Raw genomic sequence first — 18,801 nt, forward strand, 5'->3', positions numbered from 1 at the left:
AGTGTGATGGAATGCTCCCCACTTGCCTGGATGAGTGCAGCCCCAACAACACTCGAGAAGCTTGACACCATCCAGGACAAAGTAGCCCGCTTGATTGGCACTACACCCACAAGCATTCACTCCCTCCACCACCGACGCTTAGTAGCAGCAGTGTGTACTATCTACAAGATGCACTGCAGAAATTCACCAAAGATCCTTAGACAGCACCCTCCAAACCCAAGACCGCTTCCATCTAGAAGGACGAGGGCAGCAGATATATGGGAACACCACCACCTCCAAGTTCCTTTCCAAGTCACTCACCATCCTGATTTGGAAATATATTGCCATTCCTTCACTGTTGCTGGGTCAAAATCCTGGAATTCCTTTCCTAATAGCATTGTGGGTCAAGCTACAGCAGGAGGAATGCAGCGGTTTAAGAAGGCAGCTCACCAACACCGTCTCAAGGGCAACCAGGGATGGGCAAGAAATGCTTGCCAGCCAGCGATGCCCACATCCCACGAAATGAATAGAAAAAAAAATTCGCCCTCCCACATTAAACATATGCCCCCAGTATTTGAAATTTCCATCCCGGGAAAAAGATTCCACTATCCACCCTATCCAGGCCCCTCATAATTTTATATACTACTTTCAGGTTACCCCTCAACCTTTCACTCTCTAACCTAAACAATCCACGTTTGTCCAGCCCCTCCATATTGCTAATAAACGTCCATACCCTTCCTGTAGTGTGGGGTCCAGAACTACACTCAGTACTCCAAATGCGGTCTAACTACAAGTTTACTGCAGCTGCAACATGACTTGCCAAATTTTATACTCTGTGCCCCAACTGATGAAGGCAGGCATGCCTTTTTTAACACTTTATCCACTTATGTTGCCACTTTGAAAGCTATGGACTTGCAACGCAAGATCTCTCTGCACATCAGTGCTCCAAAGAGTTCTGCCATTTATAGTATGTTTTCATCTTGCATTTTACCTCCCAAAATGTATCGCTTCACACTTGTCTGGATTAAACTCGATCTACCATTTCTCTGTCTAACTTTTCAGCTGATCTGTATCCTTTGACAACCTTCCTCACTATCTGCAACTTTCTTGTCATCTGCAAGCTTACTAATCAGTCCACCTTTATTTTCATCGAAATCATTTATATAAATTTCAAACAAGAGGTCCCAGGACTGATCCTTGCAGAATACCACTAGTCACAGACCTCCAGTCAGAAAAACACCCCTCCACAACGACTCTGTGCCTTCCATGACCAAGCCAATTTTGTATCCAACTTACCAACTCACTGTGGGTACCATGTAACTTAAATCTTCTGGACCAGCCTACCAGTATTTCATATTTCATTCTACAAGTTGATTTTCAAATAAGGTGAGACACTATGTTTTTAATCTGCTATTATTATTTTGAATGGCAGAGCGGGCCCGAAGAGCCACATGACTAACCCTTGCTCATATTTTATACATTCTTATTAATTGACATGGAGTAGGTATTTTTCTTCACACTTGCTGAAAGATGCCTAATTGTAAAATCTTTTGTTTTACCTAACAGTCCTCTAGACTAATAACTCACATATTTTTGCAGTTTTGTTTTAGCCATATATTTCAGATGTTCACAATATATATCAACAAAATGGATAAAGAACTCAAATGTAATATTTCCAAGTTTGCTGATGACACAAAGATTAGGCAGAGTGGCGAGGAAGACATAGAGGTTTCAGGGTAATTTAGACAAATTTAGTTTTGCGTTCCTTCCAATTTTCCAGCTGCCGAACACACCTCTGTATGCAGCAGCAGCTGAAGACAGTGAGTGAATTAGCATGATGATCAGTATGCACGGACCCTCGGAGCTGTTGTGTGGCTTAGAAGGAACGTTGAGTGAGTGGACAACCATTGGGAGATTCAGTATAATGCGAACAAATATGAAGTTGTCCACTTTGATAGGAAAGTTTGAAAAGTAGAGCATTATTTAAATGATAGATTGGGATAGGTTGATATATACAGAGGATCCCAGGCATCCTTGTACACCAGTCATTGAAAGTAAGCCTAAAGGTGCAACAAGTTGTTTAGGAAGGCATATAGGATGTTGGCTACATTGCAAGGGAGTTTGAGAACAAAAGCAAAGAATTCTTACTGCTGGGGTATAGGCCCTCCATGAGTCCACTCCTGGAGTATTGTGTGCAGTTCTTATCTCCTTACATAAGAAGAGATACCTTTGCCAACGAGGGAGTGGAGTGAAGTTAACCAGACTGATTCCTGGGATGGCAGATCTGTGGTCTAAGGAGAGATTGGGTCAATTGGACCTGTATTCACTGGAGTTTAGAAGAACGAGAGGGAATCTCACTGAAATATATAACATTCTGATAGGGCTGGACTGGCTGCAAGGATATATAATGTAATTTCCCTTGGCAAAGTGGCCCAGAATGGTATCTTTGTATGTAATGTTTGTAATTTTCTTTATCTTGTTATACATTTATATCACTTTTGTTCCATCTACATTTATATTAATAATTATATCGGAAGTTGCCAGTGTAAATATGTTGAGTTATAATTACACTTTCAGCTGTTAGAGATCTGTGGTACGTGACTTTTACGCCTCTCGGCCTTTGCTGTAGCGAAACTCATCGTTGAACCAACTTTAATTATGTAATTCCTTTAATGTTACCATCTATTTTGATGTTTAAGTAGTATCAAATATTTTTTTAAAAAACATTGTATTACGTCTAGCCACTCTGCTCCATCCACAATTGCCTCAAAACTTCCTTTGTTCTTGGGTTTGTATGTGGTGATTGCGTAGTGTGTGTTAAAATTTTCCAATTGCCTGAACTCTTATGCTGAACATGGTGATGGGGAAGGCTTTCGTTGCAAGATATTTCATTTATGTTGCAAAAAGCTTTTGTCTAAATCTGGCTGTTAATTTTTTTTTACATTTTTGAGTTTACCCATCAGTTCTTGTCAATAAGATGCTAAATGCAATTAAGCATAGCTTTGTGTTGTGCTATCTTATGTTCTGCTTTTTCTCACTCATTCCTTGTAGGGGAGTTTCCCATTCTGTATTATCAGATATGCAAACTATAGAACAGGAGACACCCACTATTGCAAAATCTTCCAGGAGAAAGTATGATGAAGATGAAGAGCTTACTTTTACTACTACTCATTCCAGGTAATCATCGTATCCTCCTATGCTCGATCTTGAAGAAGAGTGTAAGGTTATATTGTGTGGGGGAAAGATCATTCGGTAACCAGAAAGATAAGATTTTAAAGTGTTAGGGCTGCTGCTGGTTATTTCATTATGAACGCAGTCAAGGATTTAAGTGTTTTAGCAGTACTGTGAATCATTGAATGGATCCAAAAGATTATCCTGTATAATTCAATAGTTTTATAATTTTGTTCCCCTTGAGCATTGGAACATTTTCATCATTGAACAACCAAAAAAAATTCTTATCTCTGAGGTTTATAAAATGATTTTGTTGAGAAAACGTCAGGAAAAAACTTTTGCCACATATTTGCTCATGTCAGTCTGAGAGAGATCTGTCAGCAGCAAAGATCAGTTCTTGGGTAAGAGCTGCCCAATTCCATGATTTGGCAGCTCATGGTTTGGAGTAGCATTAATCTGGTGGTCCATCCACTTCTCTTTGGCTGTGTAGTTCATGATGCAGGGATGGTAGAGAAACCAAGATGAATATAAAAGAATTTGCTGTTCAGGAAAGAAATGAATTCTTCAGTCAGCAAGCCAGTTATATTCATAGTTTTATTTTCATGCAATGGTGTCTTGCACCCTTCTATATCTATCCTGCCAACTTGAGTCTCTGGATGTCAGTTGTGATAATTACCTTTTTGGTACGTTAGCTGGAACTGAGTGGGCAGTTATCACTGGATTTTGGTTACAACTGATGATGTGCCACTCCAATTACTTTTTTTTTGAAATAAAGACAAGTTAAAAAGATAAAATACTACAGATGCTGAAAATCTGGAATGAAGTCTGAAAATGCTGAAGATACTCAGCAGATCGGGGGGCATCAGAATTAACATTTCAGGTCATGACTTTTCATTTGTACTGACAATGTATTACATTTCTTATTTTTGTAAGCAAACGGATATGTGGGAGTCTGGGGTGGACCTGGGTAGGGGAGAGGGAAACAAAAATGCAGACTGGTGAGAACCTGAAAGACTGGAGAAATCAAATGCAAGATTTGGTGGTCCAAGACCAAAGGAAGTGATAATGGGACACGTAAAGAAACAAAAGAGGAAGTGTAAATGGTAGAGCTATGAACAACACCTGACTCTGAATCAAAATGAAGAGAAAAGCAAGAGTAAAACCAAAACCTGGGAAATGGTGTGTGTTTGTCACCAAAAAAAGTATTTTTACACAATGCAGCAATGCTTATGTTATCTAACATAACATAAAAAAAACGAGGTATGAACATTGGGGTATTGAAGAATCTAGCAGACATGTACAAGTATTACATTCTTTGTGGCTAACATTAAGCTATTACATTACAACAGAGGAGTATTCTACCAGTAGAATGTCATGCTTCAAGTAATCCAAGGTAAGATGAAGTATGAGATTTTTATGCCCTTAGATCACTGCATATGGCATGTGACGTTATTATGCACATGTCTCCTAAAGTAATTTAACTGTGAGATGTGACATTACAATAAATACCTGTTGTCCTGAAGCAAAATCAAGTGGAAAAACTAGATAAAAGCCAAAACCTGTAAAGTAAAATGTTAATGCAATCATTTTCGGTCATTTGTAGCATTTACAATGTAATTTACCACTCTCTCCTATTGGTCCAAATACATTTGCCCTCATCACCTTTAATGGCCAGCCTCTGGGCTTATGGAATACTAGTGACATGCTCCTTTTACATATAAGAACAATGATGTTTTGTGTAACTTTGATTTGAAGGAAACAATTTGCATAAATTAATATGGAACCGAATTTTTAAGTGCATACTTTGCTTTTGAATGTTGGTGGATTATTCTTGGTAAAACATTATAAGACTTCTAGTGATGCATGGCAAGTATTGAAAAATTGTCATACTAACCCAAGAACAGCAAGTGTTAATTGTTGTGTTGTGTTGTGCCTGCCACTGAATGTAGTGTAGAGTGAGTTGGGGACTTTACCTGATCTTTGCCCTGTATGGACCAGATGCCTTTTCTGTAGGTTTTGGGTTTTTTTTGTTTGGTGGTGTTTTCAGTAAACCAGGCTTTTGTTCAACTTGGGCTTACAAATATGAAATTCAGTTCTGTGAGCCTTTTCTCCTGCATTGCCTCTATAAGTAATAGAGCTAGTGCAGGCACTGATGGGCCAGATGGCTGCCTCCTGTGTCTTCGCAATTCTGTGAATCTGTGATTTTTAGAAGTAGTAGTACTAAAGAGTATTCTGAGGTACCTGAGTGGAATTATTTGTTTAATCAGTACTGTGTAAACAATTTGGAAATTGTGAAATGAAGAATAGATCATTTATACATTCATTTGCAATGTCAGTACAATTAGTTACCAGGAGTAATTTCCATAATTATTTTTATCTTGGTTGTCGCATTTGTATTAAAATGTAATAATTTTATAAAACTTACTGAATCCATGTCAACAAACTTAAATACAAATGTATTAGTATCCTGCTGAAATACGATTCTTCAATACCATCTATTTATGTAACACTTCCACTCAACTAAAACACATTTATGCATATTGCAGAAGTATTGTGAAACAACATATGATACCAATATAAGTTATTACGGCAGATGTCCAAAGGTTTATTCAAAGAAGTAGTAGTATGTGTTGTAAGGATGAAAGTGACGTAAAGAATTGGAGACCTTCGGAAGAGTTCAGGGCTGAGGCAGTGAGAGCCACAGCTACCAGTAGTGATGTGCAGGAAGCCAGAATTGAAGGAGTGCAGCTATATTGAAAGATTGAAGGGCTGTAAAAGGTTAACAAGACAGCAACTACAGTTTAAACAGGCCAGTTATCTTTAGCCACTGGAACCTTTGGGTCTTCTAGTCTCAGCTCAATAACTATGTTTGGGCTACAACTCTTCAATGGAAAATGCGCCCCAAATGTGAGCATTGTCAGAGAGTGCAGAATTGTCAAGAGGAGGTGCAGAGCCATGTTGGGCTTCACTTCTATCACATTAGTGGCTTATGTTGACTCATTTGTTGCTTACCATATTATAAGATTTAGTCCATAGCTTTAATACATAGTTGATCATGATCACTGATAATGATGTCAACTCAGTTTATGTGGTTTCCATGATGATTATTACACCTGGTTGTTGGGGAAAAAGATATCTTTCAACCAGACACTGTTCTGAAATTTATTTTGTATATTAGTGCATTTTTGAAAAGTGGTATTTTGTTGTTACGCTGACACTCTTTAATATACAGCAGTTGCTGACGCTGGCTACATTTAAATACCGATATGGGGAAATAACTGGGGGATAGATATGGGTTGCACCACCCATACCTATCAGTTTATGCATCCAGGATCCGATCTGTTCACATCTATATTGGAAGATTAAATATTTTGAAAGACTAAAATTCCCATTTTCTCCTTTCAAACTCTAGATATTTTGATGATCCACTGGATATGGGAGGTACATATTCAAAATGGGATGACAACAGTGATTCCTTTTGGAAAACAGAAAGCAACAGCAGAGAGAAGGACATATTTACTTCAAAAATATCACTAAATGACAGGTATAATACTTGCTTTTATACCTTTTATTACTGAGTATATGACTGCATATTTTCAACCAATTAATTTTAAATCATATTTTTTCTCTTAACTTTGCATGTTTGGTGCTGAACTTAAAACAAATCTATGTTACACTGAGCCTAGACTTAGCTCTTGTTCTTTGCCTCTACATTTATTATATTTCATAGGGTTATTTTTGCATTGTATTTGCAGCAAATTATTTGCTCCTTTAATGTTTGACTGTAATTCTGTACTACATTATTCGCACTCACTTTACAATGCTAAAGTAAAATCGACAGCCACTTTTGAGTCAATGATTCTAATGCTGATCAATGCTCGTTTTAACATTGGTGTTATCTTTCCAGGCCTGCACGTCGTAAACCAGAATTGGACTATGTAGTAGTCTCCGAGGATGCACAGAAGAAATTTGGGAATGTCAAAGCCATTTCTTCAGATATGTATTTCGGAAAACAGGATTCTGCAGAGGTGAATGTTTCACGATATTTTCTGAATAGTTATGATCTTTTGAGTTACCTGGGTAACTATTCATGTGCATGTGGCCTTTAGGATTAGCAATATAAAACAATAACATTTCTCTGTCTGTCAAAACAGATTTCAACAATGCAGAACAAATCAAACCAGTTAATCCATTTCTTAGTAATGAAATTGGGCTGAAACCTGTTGTGAACTGTGTGTAGTCATATATTCTAAGACATGTACAGGCATGTTCAACACAAGATTGGTTGCTGTACCTCAAATGGAGATCATTATCAGTGTCAGTAGGGACATTAATAAACAAAACTTTGCCTTCCATTGACTGACTTGATATGTAATATTTATGTAACAGTTTTGCCACATATCATAAATAATTAAGTTTTTCCCTTTGTCTTTTGAAAAGAACATTACTGTAGACCAGACAGTTGTAATTCAAACATAAAGGAGAATTTTGCCTGATGACCCTGTGGAATCCCTATCATAGCATACACCACAGACGTTGTCTGGGAAATTGAATTTTCTGTTGGACAGTTCATCTCCACTAGGATACTCCTGAAAGCTCCATTAAAATCAGAGACTTCAGATGCTTCTGATAAAAATTAAGTGAAACATTTACTCAGGAAAAGTTAGATTAAGTTCATGTTCTAACTCCCTGAGTAACTATTAAAAAGAGCTCTCATTTTTACCTAACACAACCCCTGATACAATTCCCCCACCCTGGACCTGACCACCCACGCTTCTGCCATTGGACCCAACCCAACCCTTCCACTCTCCTGCCAGTCCACTATCCCCTACTACTACTACTACTACTACCACCACCACCACCACCACCACCACCACCACCACCACCACCACAACACCCCACCCTGAACACATCCTGACCCCAAACCTGTGCTGCCAGACCGGATCCCACCCAGACCCGACAACTACCCTAGACCCGTCCCACCCGCCCTTCCCCGACCCCATTTCTCCCACCCAACCGATCCCAACTCCAACCTACCGTAAACACAACATCACTTACCTGTAACTGACCTCCCCGCCTTGCCATCTTGTTACCTGCACCCTACCCACTTAGCATCCTATCTCCTTAGAAAGCATTCTGCCTGTCTGACATTCTACTTAGTTGGCACCCTGACCCCTCTCCGTCTGGCACCCTAACTTCCCATCGTCCTACTGTCCTACTTGCCTTACAGACCTACCCTTTGCAGCCAGTTTCAAGGTGGCTGTCAGGATCTGTAAGTTTCAGAGTACAATAGCTGACTGCTGTGACAGGAGGGCATAATTTACTTTCCTCTGACAGTTCTGCACTACAAAAGAACAGTCAGAATGGAAGTACACTTCCACAATTTTGAGAGAGCCCTGAGCAGAATCTCCTCTCAGAAATGCACACAAATACTCTGAGGTTTGTTCTTTGCCAAACGCAAAGATGTTGCAGAAAATGAGTTGCAGCAGCTGGAGCCCAAAACGCAAAACTACTTGTTACTCATTCAAACTGAATTTGTTGGTTCCACTTAAGCCATGTGGAGGCCTGATGGGGCAAATTGAAATAATCTTCAAAGGTTGAGATTTTCGCAAGTGTACAGAATGTGTCCAATTGATTGTCTTGTGCCTGAAGAACTTAAAGCTAAAACCGTCAGATGATTTGGATCCCTCTCCTCCTCGGTTTTTGCTCCAGTATGGTTTGGAAAGTGGAATTACAAACTCAGTCTCCAACAAACTCTTCTATTATTCTATTAGACTATCCTTTGGAAAAATGGCAATTATTTTGATAACTAATACTTTTCTTTCCAAGAGATTTTAAATAGGATTATCTATTTATAAAATATTTTATAATTCTCTTTTACACTAAACCTAATTTGTATTAAGTAATGTTGTTGATAGTTGTTAAACTTAATGCCTGTAAAGCATTTTTTAAGTGTTGGGATGTTTTATCTGCCAGTATGAAGCCAAAACTCGACTGGAACGATTTGCTGGAAGTTCATCTATTAGCTCATCTGATCTATTTGAGGGTGAAAAGAAGCAAGCGTCAGGTAAGAGGCCAGCAGACTAAAGAAAAGTTATCTTTTTTAAAACTGTTTAGGATTATATTATTCATATTTCCTCTGTTACAAAGTGGTTTCATGCTTCATATCCTTTATCTACAAAACATTTATTTAATTTCACTTTTTTTCTGAATTAAACCAGTTTGGAATTTACTGTTGCTAACTTCTAAATCAGACTTTTCTTTGAAGAAAATTTTTACTTTCATTTGTAGAAATTTACCAGTAAGCACACCAGTGAACCCAGAAATTCATGCATTTTGTCTGTTCAGTTAAACTTTCCTCATTCTTTTATACTTGTTGTATTTTACTTAAAAATGAATATTATGATCATAAAATATATGTTCATTACTTGATTTGTCATTATCTTAAGCAAACGTGTCTCTGACCAATGTGCTACCATCAGCTCCGGACATGGCACAGTTTAAGCAAGGTGTTAGATCTGTGGCTGGGAAGCTGTCTGTTCTGGCCAATGGAGTGATGAATTCCATTCAGGTTGGCATATTTTTATATCATCATGTAAATTCTTGTGTCCAATCTATTCTTAAATTGCTATTTATATTTGAAAGGTTTGTTTTAGGTATGTGTCCATTAAACAAAAGAATATCATGCACATTACAGCAAATCAAATTAAGCCATTATTAAAAGTTCTAGTGTTACAAGCAATGAGAGTTCATCTGCAATTCCAAGCAGTTGTATTCCAATAGAAAGTACTTAAAGAGATAGGTCAGGGTAAGCAGACCCTAGGCTATCAAGGGATCTACCGATGCTAATCAAAATTTATTTTTTAATAAAGGTAGTTCAACTTTGACATCTATGTTAATGTTCAGTTAAATATCTGAAATGAGAACAAATATTGTTGAAGAATGATATTGATAAATAAATGCTATCCACTAAACATTAAGTTAAAAATAGTTGTCTAGAGTCTTAGCTAACCAATGGTTTAACACGCCACTCTCTTATCATAGGTTTTTACTTATGTGTACTCATTAAAAGTAAGGGAAGAAATTAATTTGGGTGGTTTCATAGTTCATAATGTCATGGGTTCACCAGGAGCACAAAATGCCCACAATTTGGACAAAATTGTGATTTCTCCGTACTGTCTGCTTTTTTTCCAACCTTTTTATGGCAATGGATGATCCTCTTAGTCTGAAAGTCTTATACACGTATTTGGAATAGATTATACTTGTATCTGTTGATGTGAACTTTACGGCGACAAGTAGAATGTTTTGAAATACCAATCAAAGTATAGTTCAGCTTCAAACTCCTCATGCTGTCTGTTAGTTATGCTTAGGTGGATTTTAGAGGTGTCAAATCTTTCATGTATGCCTATCATGAACAGCAGCTCGGGTGGGATATGAATTCAGTAGGCTAGACATCATTTTCAGTGGAGAAGTCCCAGCACATGACTGTAGCCTTGAAGAAAACTGCTCACAGAGATCCAGTCAGTTAACAACATAAATTTAATTCTGGCTCCACCTTTAGGGATTGAGGTATCCAGGAAGCTTGCTGTCATCAGACAGCCTAGCAACCAATCACATTGAAGAATTGTCACAGTCAGCAAATCAAGAAGTAACAATCTGGTCTTGTCATAATTTTTTTTTTAAAACAGATTTACACAAATCAAAGGAAAAATTGGAACAGAAAACATGAAAGTTAGGTAGAAATTGAAATATGTATATTTTAAAACGCTATGAAATGGAGAAATTTGACATTCCACAAATATAAAATTAGTCGTTAAGTATTAGAGGGTTTATACTTCAGTAACTTATTTGGTCCTGACTTGCAATTTAGTATTCTCAAGGATGGCATTCTGCTTCAATTTCCCTGACCGTACCAGAAACCCGTAGTTCCTGCAATATCTAAATATATACTGATCTCTGACTTCCGTGTTCAAGAAATGAGCATCAACAATGAGAGCTTCAACAGCACACTCCATAAAGGAGCAGGAAATCATTGACAAAAACATCTGAATTTCTACATTTAAATATATGCATGGAGACCAAAAGTTGTCAGCTTCACAAAGTAAAGATGGCAAACACTGGAAGTATTGTTACAAGTGCATACTCTAGGCCATTGTTCTTTGCTTATACATTATGTTAAAACTCAATTACAAGCATTTGCTGTAAAAATAAAATTTGCTGAAATTGTGCACTGAGAATATTGGTCTCGTGTTGTGGGCAAAGTAAAATTCATTCAGAAGTCTGCATGAATATGAGGTCTTTGTTAAACCAGAAGTGTAGAAATGTGTAGAAATTAAACATTTCTTTCTCTCTCCCAAGTGAGAAAATTTGCATTTCTGGTTAAATGATTCAGTGCATCAGGCCTTATGCCACTCTGGCACATGACGCTACAACAGTATAGCAAAGTGTTTTTGAGCTCCAAGGTTGCATGAAGAAATACATTTTATCTTAAGGACTATAAAAGACAACTGTTTTGGCTTGCTACAAAGAGGGGTACAGGTAGTTCTGCTATAATGCATGTTTCATTAACACGAATTGGCTGTAACGAGATTGATGAATAATGGATGCTGTTTTGATAACGCGAACTTTCTGCTGTACGGGGGTAGTGATTTTTCTATAGCGATTCCCTATAACATGATTTTCGATGGCGATTTTCTATAGTGCGAGGTCACGCAAGAACACAACTATTGCGTTATAGGAGAACTACGTGTATTTGTATTTGATAACAATAACTTCTTACAATCGTTATTGAAACTTAACGCTTCAACAGACCTTTTACTTGTGTTTTACAGGATCGATATGGCTCCTAACTGGATATGAACCTTATAATTAGATGAATATTAATCTTTTCAGAAGTGATTTACATTTGGATGTCTAACACCACTGATTATCAAAATATTTTGAAAGAATATTCATTTGAGATGGAAACCTTTTGCAACATTTGGGTGTTTAAATTGCATCTGCTGACATCTATATCTGCTCCTACCACTTGAGTTTTCCCAGAGTCACTGTCTCAGGTAATACTGTGCTTTAAATAAAGAGGGAAAAAAAACTCAGAACTAGGAGAAGGAAATTATTTTTCAGTCACTAGAATGCGATTTTTATTCTAGTTTAAACTAGGCAGAAAAGTATTAAATATCTAGAACTTTAGTTAGTTTGGGAAAAGGGTGCAATATTCAATTTTTAAAAAGCTATACAGATATACATTACAATATGGATAAATCCCACAGCTTTAAAGAAGTGCTCTTATGAATTGGGTTTTGCTTCCTGCTTAAAGAAAAGGTGTTTGTGTAATTAAAACACTATACTGAACTCTGAGAAAGTGAGTGTGCAGTTTCTTGAATGAATTGTTTACTGGAACAGATCACTTTTTGGGGTCTGTTAAGCAATTGTAATATAGAATTGTTTATTGGTACTTTGAACAGATGATTATATGCCAAAATACACTTGTTAACTTTTAGAAGTCTGTAGTCTGTAGAAAAATGAAATGTGGATATTGAACAGCATGAAGGTTTCAGTACACCGTGTTGGGAAGGTGATCATTTCTGTTATTAGCAGAAACCTGTGAGGTGTACTAGTGGGGAAACCAATTATTTCTACTCATGGGACCAATTAAATAAGTGTAAATGGTAATATTGCTGTAGTTATATATGTAATGAACCTTAATTTTTGAATCATTATGTTTAAATTGCACACTTCCTGCAGCAAAAAACTGAATTGAGAAATGTAAATGTATTTCTAATAAAAAAAAAAGCACATTTGCTTCATAAGTGGGTTGATACTGAAATTGAACTAAATAGGAAATGTAAGCAATAAATGAATGATTCCGGTAAGAATTCAACAATGGCTCTTGCACATATATTCTTGAATTGTCTGAAGTCCATTGCTTGCAGAGGTATTATACATCATCTAAAACTGGTGGCAAGCTATTTAAACAGTATAAAGTAACTTTATAAAACAGTGTAATTACTTGAAAATAAGGGAGAAAATGTTTTCTAGTTGTTAAAATAAAATTCTCCCCGGGTTGTGAAATATTAACTTTAAGCTGAATCAAAGGAAAAAAATTGAGGAAAACATGTAAAACAGCATCTTTACCAATAAAATGTTAGTGTTTGCAAATTACCAGTTGCATCATAGCACTGAGGTGAAAATTGTGCTGAATCTGGACTATCAGCTGAAGAATAAAATATTTTGTTCTTTCTTATCTTCCAGTCCAGATCTGATTCTTCATTTTCAAGACTCAAATCTAACCTGCAGCTTTTTGTGATATATTGAAATAGATTTCAAAATCGTAGAAATGTATATATTTGCTGACCATTTAGTGAGTATTTTGGATCACTGAAACATGTGATGGGGTTCACTGATACCAAACTTGGCCAGCAGTTGAACACCTTAAGTCCCACAATTTCTCAACTTAACACAATGTCCTAGTTATTATCTAGCCCTTTTTTAGTTCTACTTCATTCACAACTTTTAATTCTGTCCTTATTGAATCAAGAATGATCTGTGGGTTGTTAAATTGATATGATATCAAAGTAAAAATTGTGTGAAGGGACTTTTGAGATAGTAAACAATGTTAGGAAATCTCTAATTTAGTGTGCTTGTGGGGGAAAATATTTCTGAAATATAAAGTTCCAGCTTCAAGAATATATATTTACCAACTTAACTTGAGTTGTCTCAGTAAATTCATGGAACTATTTAAAGGAGTTATAACCTGATAAGTGCTATAAATCAACGAAGAAAATTTGTCATTTTCCAGTCCGAAGCCTTTTCTCTGAGGACACTCTTAGACTGAGCCACTTACTGGCCAAGATAGCTCACTACTGCATTCTCGAGGGTAATTTGGGATGGGCCAAGGCCATGTCCTGTGAGCCAATCAAAGAAGAATTTGATTTTATGTTGTATTTTTCCAACCTAACTGTCTGGTGCAACATCACAATTCTGGCTCGGTTCAACAAAACTGTACTTGCGTATTGACCTAACCCTAACCCTAACCCTAACCCTAGAGTTACTTTCATGGATTTTTATGATTCATTCATGGAATGAGGGTGTTGCTGGCTAGGCCAGCATTTATTGCCCATTCCAGAAGCCATTTAAGAGAAAACCAAATTGTGGAGGTCTGGAATCACATGTAGGCCAGACCAGCTAAGAATGCCAGTTTCCTTCCCTAGAGGGCATTAATGAACCAGATGGGTTTTTTCCAACACTCAGCAATGGATTCATGACCATCATTAGACTGTTGTGGCAGAATTCTCACATGGGTCCCCAGAGCACTACCTGGGTCTCTGTTAACAATCCAGCATTAATACCTCTAGGCCACTGCCTCCCCATTATTGGACAAAAAAATGGATGGCTAACTAATGAAAGAGATGTTAGGAACCATGACGAGAGGCTTGCCAAAGAGGTGAACGTCAAGCAGCACCTTTAAAGAGGAAGGAAGGTAATTTTTTAAAAACTGTTTTAGAATGGGAAATTACATTAGAAGTGATAACAAATGAATTTTCAGCTGGACTGTCCCCTTCTTAAAGGAGTCGGCCTCTTTGTTCAGAATTATTGAATTATTAATCACTTAGTACTGACTCCACCATACTGAATGGTTATAATATAGAGGGGGGTTATCATTTTCAAGAAACTGAATTGTATCAGCCATAAATACTGTGGTTTCAAGAGCAGGTCAGAGGCAAGAAATTCTGCAGTAAGTAACTCCCTTCCTAGTTCCTCAAAACTTGTCTATCATCTACAAGATGCAAGTCAGGAGTCTCATGGAATACTCTCCACTTGTCTGGATGAGTGCACATTCAAGCTCGACGCAGCAGGCCACTTGATGCCCATTCATCACATTGGAAAATAATTCTCTCCACTATTGGTGTACAGTGGCAGCACTCTTTACTAACTAAAAGATGCACTATACCAATTCACCAAGGCTCCTTCAACAGCACATTCCAAACTGATAGCCTCTACCAGCCAGAAGATGCTCAGTAGATGCATGGGAACAGCACCACATGCAGGTTCCCCTTCAAGCCATGCGACATCCTGACTTAGAACTACATTGCTGTTCTTTCACTGTCATCAAGTCAAAGTCTTATACCCATTTTAGGAAATGAGTTTTATCTATCGCCCATTGATGGCAGCTGTTCAAGAAGGTGGCTCACCACCACATTCTCAAGGGCAAAACAGCAAAAAATGCTGGTAATGCAAACAATAACCATAGCCAATGAAAATCTTTTTTTTAAATAATTCTTTATTCTGGTGACATAGGGCTAAGAACAAAATAGAAAGATAAGTGGTTGTGTTAAATACATTCTCTTGTCTGTATTTCTTCTAACAACAATTCCATAATTTAAGATTTGCACTAAGTTTATGTTGATTCTAATTTAAATGCAGTGACGTCTATAACCTAAGGCTTCCATTTATTAACATTGTTTCTACTTTCTGAAAGTCAGCAAGGGGGGAATAGAGCAGTTTTCATGTAATTGTTTTTCCTATATTGAGGTGATTTCATGGAGAATTAATTTTTCAAACGCTAACAAATCCCTGTGGAAATCCAACTTAAATAGGCATTTTTATTTCAGAAAATTATCCAGGGTGACTGGTGTAGGGAATAGATCAATCAGAACACACAAGATTGATCGGAAGGTATGTTAGCAGGTACGTTACTAGGGGACTTAAGAACTCTCATCTTGTTTCTGTTCTCAGGGATAGTACTTTTCATGTGTATCCTTCACCTTGAGAAAAGGTACTTTGAAGCTAGAAATAAAACATTTTCCTCTGATAATGGTTGCTAGCATTTTCTTTTGATATTATGCTATGGATTTCCATAAGCACTGGTAAAGAAGGAGCATGCTCTAAGATTTCGAAACATGTTGATATTTTCCTGCTTCAAACTTACAAATGACCATCACAACTGTTACAGGGCTCCAATGCTTTACTTGTGAAAGATTGCATTAATTAGCTTGGTAGTCTCTGGAATAAAGAAGATCACGTTGAAGGTTGAATAGATTGAGGCATTTTTAAGGATTTAAAATGAAGTTGAAATAAACTTTTTTCCTGCTGCTGGGCAAATGCAGGACAAAGAAAGGAACCTTAAAATCAAAATACATTCAGGAGTGAAGTTTGGAAAAAGTTCTACATACAAAGGTTACTTCAAGTGTGGAACAAAAATAGAAAAGCTAGCTCAATTAATTATCTTAAATTTGAGGTTGCTTGTTTTTTTTTCTAGTTAAGGGTGTTGAGGGTTATGGAGCCAAGATGAGTGAAAGGACTTAAGGAACGGACCAACCATGACCCAATTGAATAGGGGGAAGTGATGAATGAATTGTTGCTGTTCCTATGTTGTTAGAATTTTGGCATGCTTGATGTGGGTGTCAGTTTCACAAACACACTATACAGGAATTAAACTGTTCCGATACAAACAAAGCTCTGTGATTATTTTCACACCGCGTCTTCCCTTCGCCCCTTCTCACTCTAGAATCACTACTCCACGGGTCGCAACATAAAAGTACTTTTTCCAATAACCAAGATGACAAATTAAATATCTGTATCTGGTTTTAAGTTAAAAAGATATTTAAGTTTAAAAACTTATCAGCCACTTCTAATAAAAAATGTGGATTTATTATCTTTTTATTAGAACTTATTCACTAATAATGCAATAATTGGTTAACATGCACAGTTGTTAATAAAGAAGGATGAATGCTTATTTCTCTAAATTCCCAAAATGCATGCACACGCGCGCACACAACTTTTTCTGTAAATAGAAGCACGAAGGTAAAAGGATGTTCTAGAGATAAAAAAACAATTCCAGTTGGAGGAAGTACAGCAATAAGATATATCAGGTGAGAAAAATGAAGGTTGTTTCGAGTCCATTGCTCTGATGTTCTGACACATATGATCAAGTCACTAATCATGCACAGTTGCCTCCAAAATCATGCAGACGTAGCCTGCTGAATCTTGATGTTCTTTCAAAAGCCCAAATAGGTTACACCCTGAACTGTGATACAGAGGGTTTTATTTTCAGAAAGAGGAGAGATGAGCTGGACAGCTTGTTCACAGCAATCCTTACTACAACTCTGTTCTCTTCCAACTGAAAGGTAAAGATACCATCGTCCTACCAGACCACATGGTTGCTCTCATTAAGAAGGGATGATTGGTGGTGGTTTAACCTGAGGGGTTACCATGCCTCCGGTGAGGGGAAGAGTTTGACGAGAGTCCTTCATGGTGACTTCAGCCAGTGCCAGAATTAAAGCCAAGCTCTTGACATCACATCAATTGCAAACAAGCTGTCCAGCCAACTGAGCTAACCGCTGTCCAAAAAGCAAAGTCCTTTCTCAGCCAGTCATTGTTCAAACCCAGCCAGGATTTGCAGCAAAGCATGCAATTATAATTGGTCATGTAATTACTAGGAATCTGGTTTTGAAACAAAATCTCCAAAGTGAACTTTAAATGACTTCCTTTAAAGAAACTACTCCAGGTAAGTCCTCCATGCAATATCAAATATAAAACGTCCTTGTAACACAAAACATTGCCCTGATGATGAGCCAGAGGATATCACCTATTTTGTTGCATTGCAACAGGCACAGTTCGTGTATGTGTTGTTTTCATCTGTGCATCCTTTTGTGGTTTGTAACAACCAAGGTACTGACCATACCCAACCTGGCTGCACTTGCAAAATTCACAGGACAGTGTCCAACATATGATTCTGCAATTGGACACCATCTCCTACACAATCCTGAGTGCACAAAGGATTATGCTGATGATCAATTTAGGATTGTCTGACAGGCTGCAGTATGGCACACCATATATTGGAAGCTACATGTATTAATATATTTGGACCCTGTACTTTGCAAACAGACAGAATATATGCACATATGGAATCTGTTTCAATATATCGAAATAGGTGGCAGTCATTATTAGTTCATTTCTTAGGACAGTGCTCTAACCAGAGTCAACCCATCTTGTATAAAATCTAAATGTTGCCAGTTAACTGTCAGTTGTCATTAACTGGTACATTTTCCATGGCAATGCCTCTAGCAATCAGAATTCAACTGCTAGCCAATTAGCAGTCGCCCCTCATTTGGTATAACTGTGGTTTTTCTGTTACTTGGGTATTTGAATTGCCCTGATGAATGCAAGATGAAAATTTCAACAAAATTCATTTTCTCAGCATAACTCCAATTCTGTACTGCAAAATTGCTATTTGCTTTTGTATTGCTAGATTGTGCAGAATACAGCAAATAATCATTTCTGTAGGCTATATTGTTGGGAGTACCCAGAGCAAACAAAGTACTGAATTATTTTCTTGAAAACATCAGTAAAATACACAATGATGTTCGTGCTGATCTCATAACATTGATTGGTTGTACAATGTTCAGATGTGGCGGGTTGTGGAGAGATGTTGGGGATATTTTCTGTCTTGTAGCAGCCCAACCTCTGATGTTCCTGGTTGGGTGAAAGAGTCACGCAAAGTCACTGCATGAGTGTCGCAGGATAAAGGTGCTGTCAGCTGATGCACATTTCAATTATGTTGTGGTTTATCATGCATCAGTTGAAGTCTGATGGAGTGGAAACCTTTCCTAATTGTAAACTCCTTGCTTGCTTCTGGTCTGTTACACTCTG

At 37.4% G+C, this 18,801-nt stretch overlaps 1 protein-coding gene across 3 annotated transcripts in view; it reads left to right on the forward strand.

The window, feature by feature from the left end:
- The window catches only part of LOC109923811 (ADP-ribosylation factor GTPase-activating protein 3-like), a 67,899-nt gene extending 54,506 nt beyond the window's left edge, over positions 1-13,393 (forward strand). For all 3 annotated transcript variants that reach the window (XM_048607503.1, XM_048607504.1, XM_048607505.1), the window contains 6 exons: positions 3,031-3,156; positions 6,563-6,694; positions 7,058-7,178; positions 9,127-9,217; positions 9,600-9,721; positions 11,982-13,393. In XM_048607503.1, coding sequence (XP_048463460.1) covers positions 3,031-3,156; positions 6,563-6,694; positions 7,058-7,178; positions 9,127-9,217; positions 9,600-9,721; positions 11,982-11,999 — 610 coding nt within the window. In that variant the 3' untranslated portion in view covers positions 12,000-13,393. The remainder of the gene's footprint in view (positions 1-3,030; positions 3,157-6,562; positions 6,695-7,057; positions 7,179-9,126; positions 9,218-9,599; positions 9,722-11,981) is intronic.
- The last annotated feature ends 5,408 nt before the right edge of the window (positions 13,394-18,801 follow it).

Source organism: Rhincodon typus, chromosome 18 (genome assembly GCF_021869965.1).
Source record: "Rhincodon typus isolate 14 chromosome 18, sRhiTyp1.1, whole genome shotgun sequence".
Taxonomy (NCBI): domain Eukaryota; kingdom Metazoa; phylum Chordata; class Chondrichthyes; order Orectolobiformes; family Rhincodontidae; genus Rhincodon; species Rhincodon typus.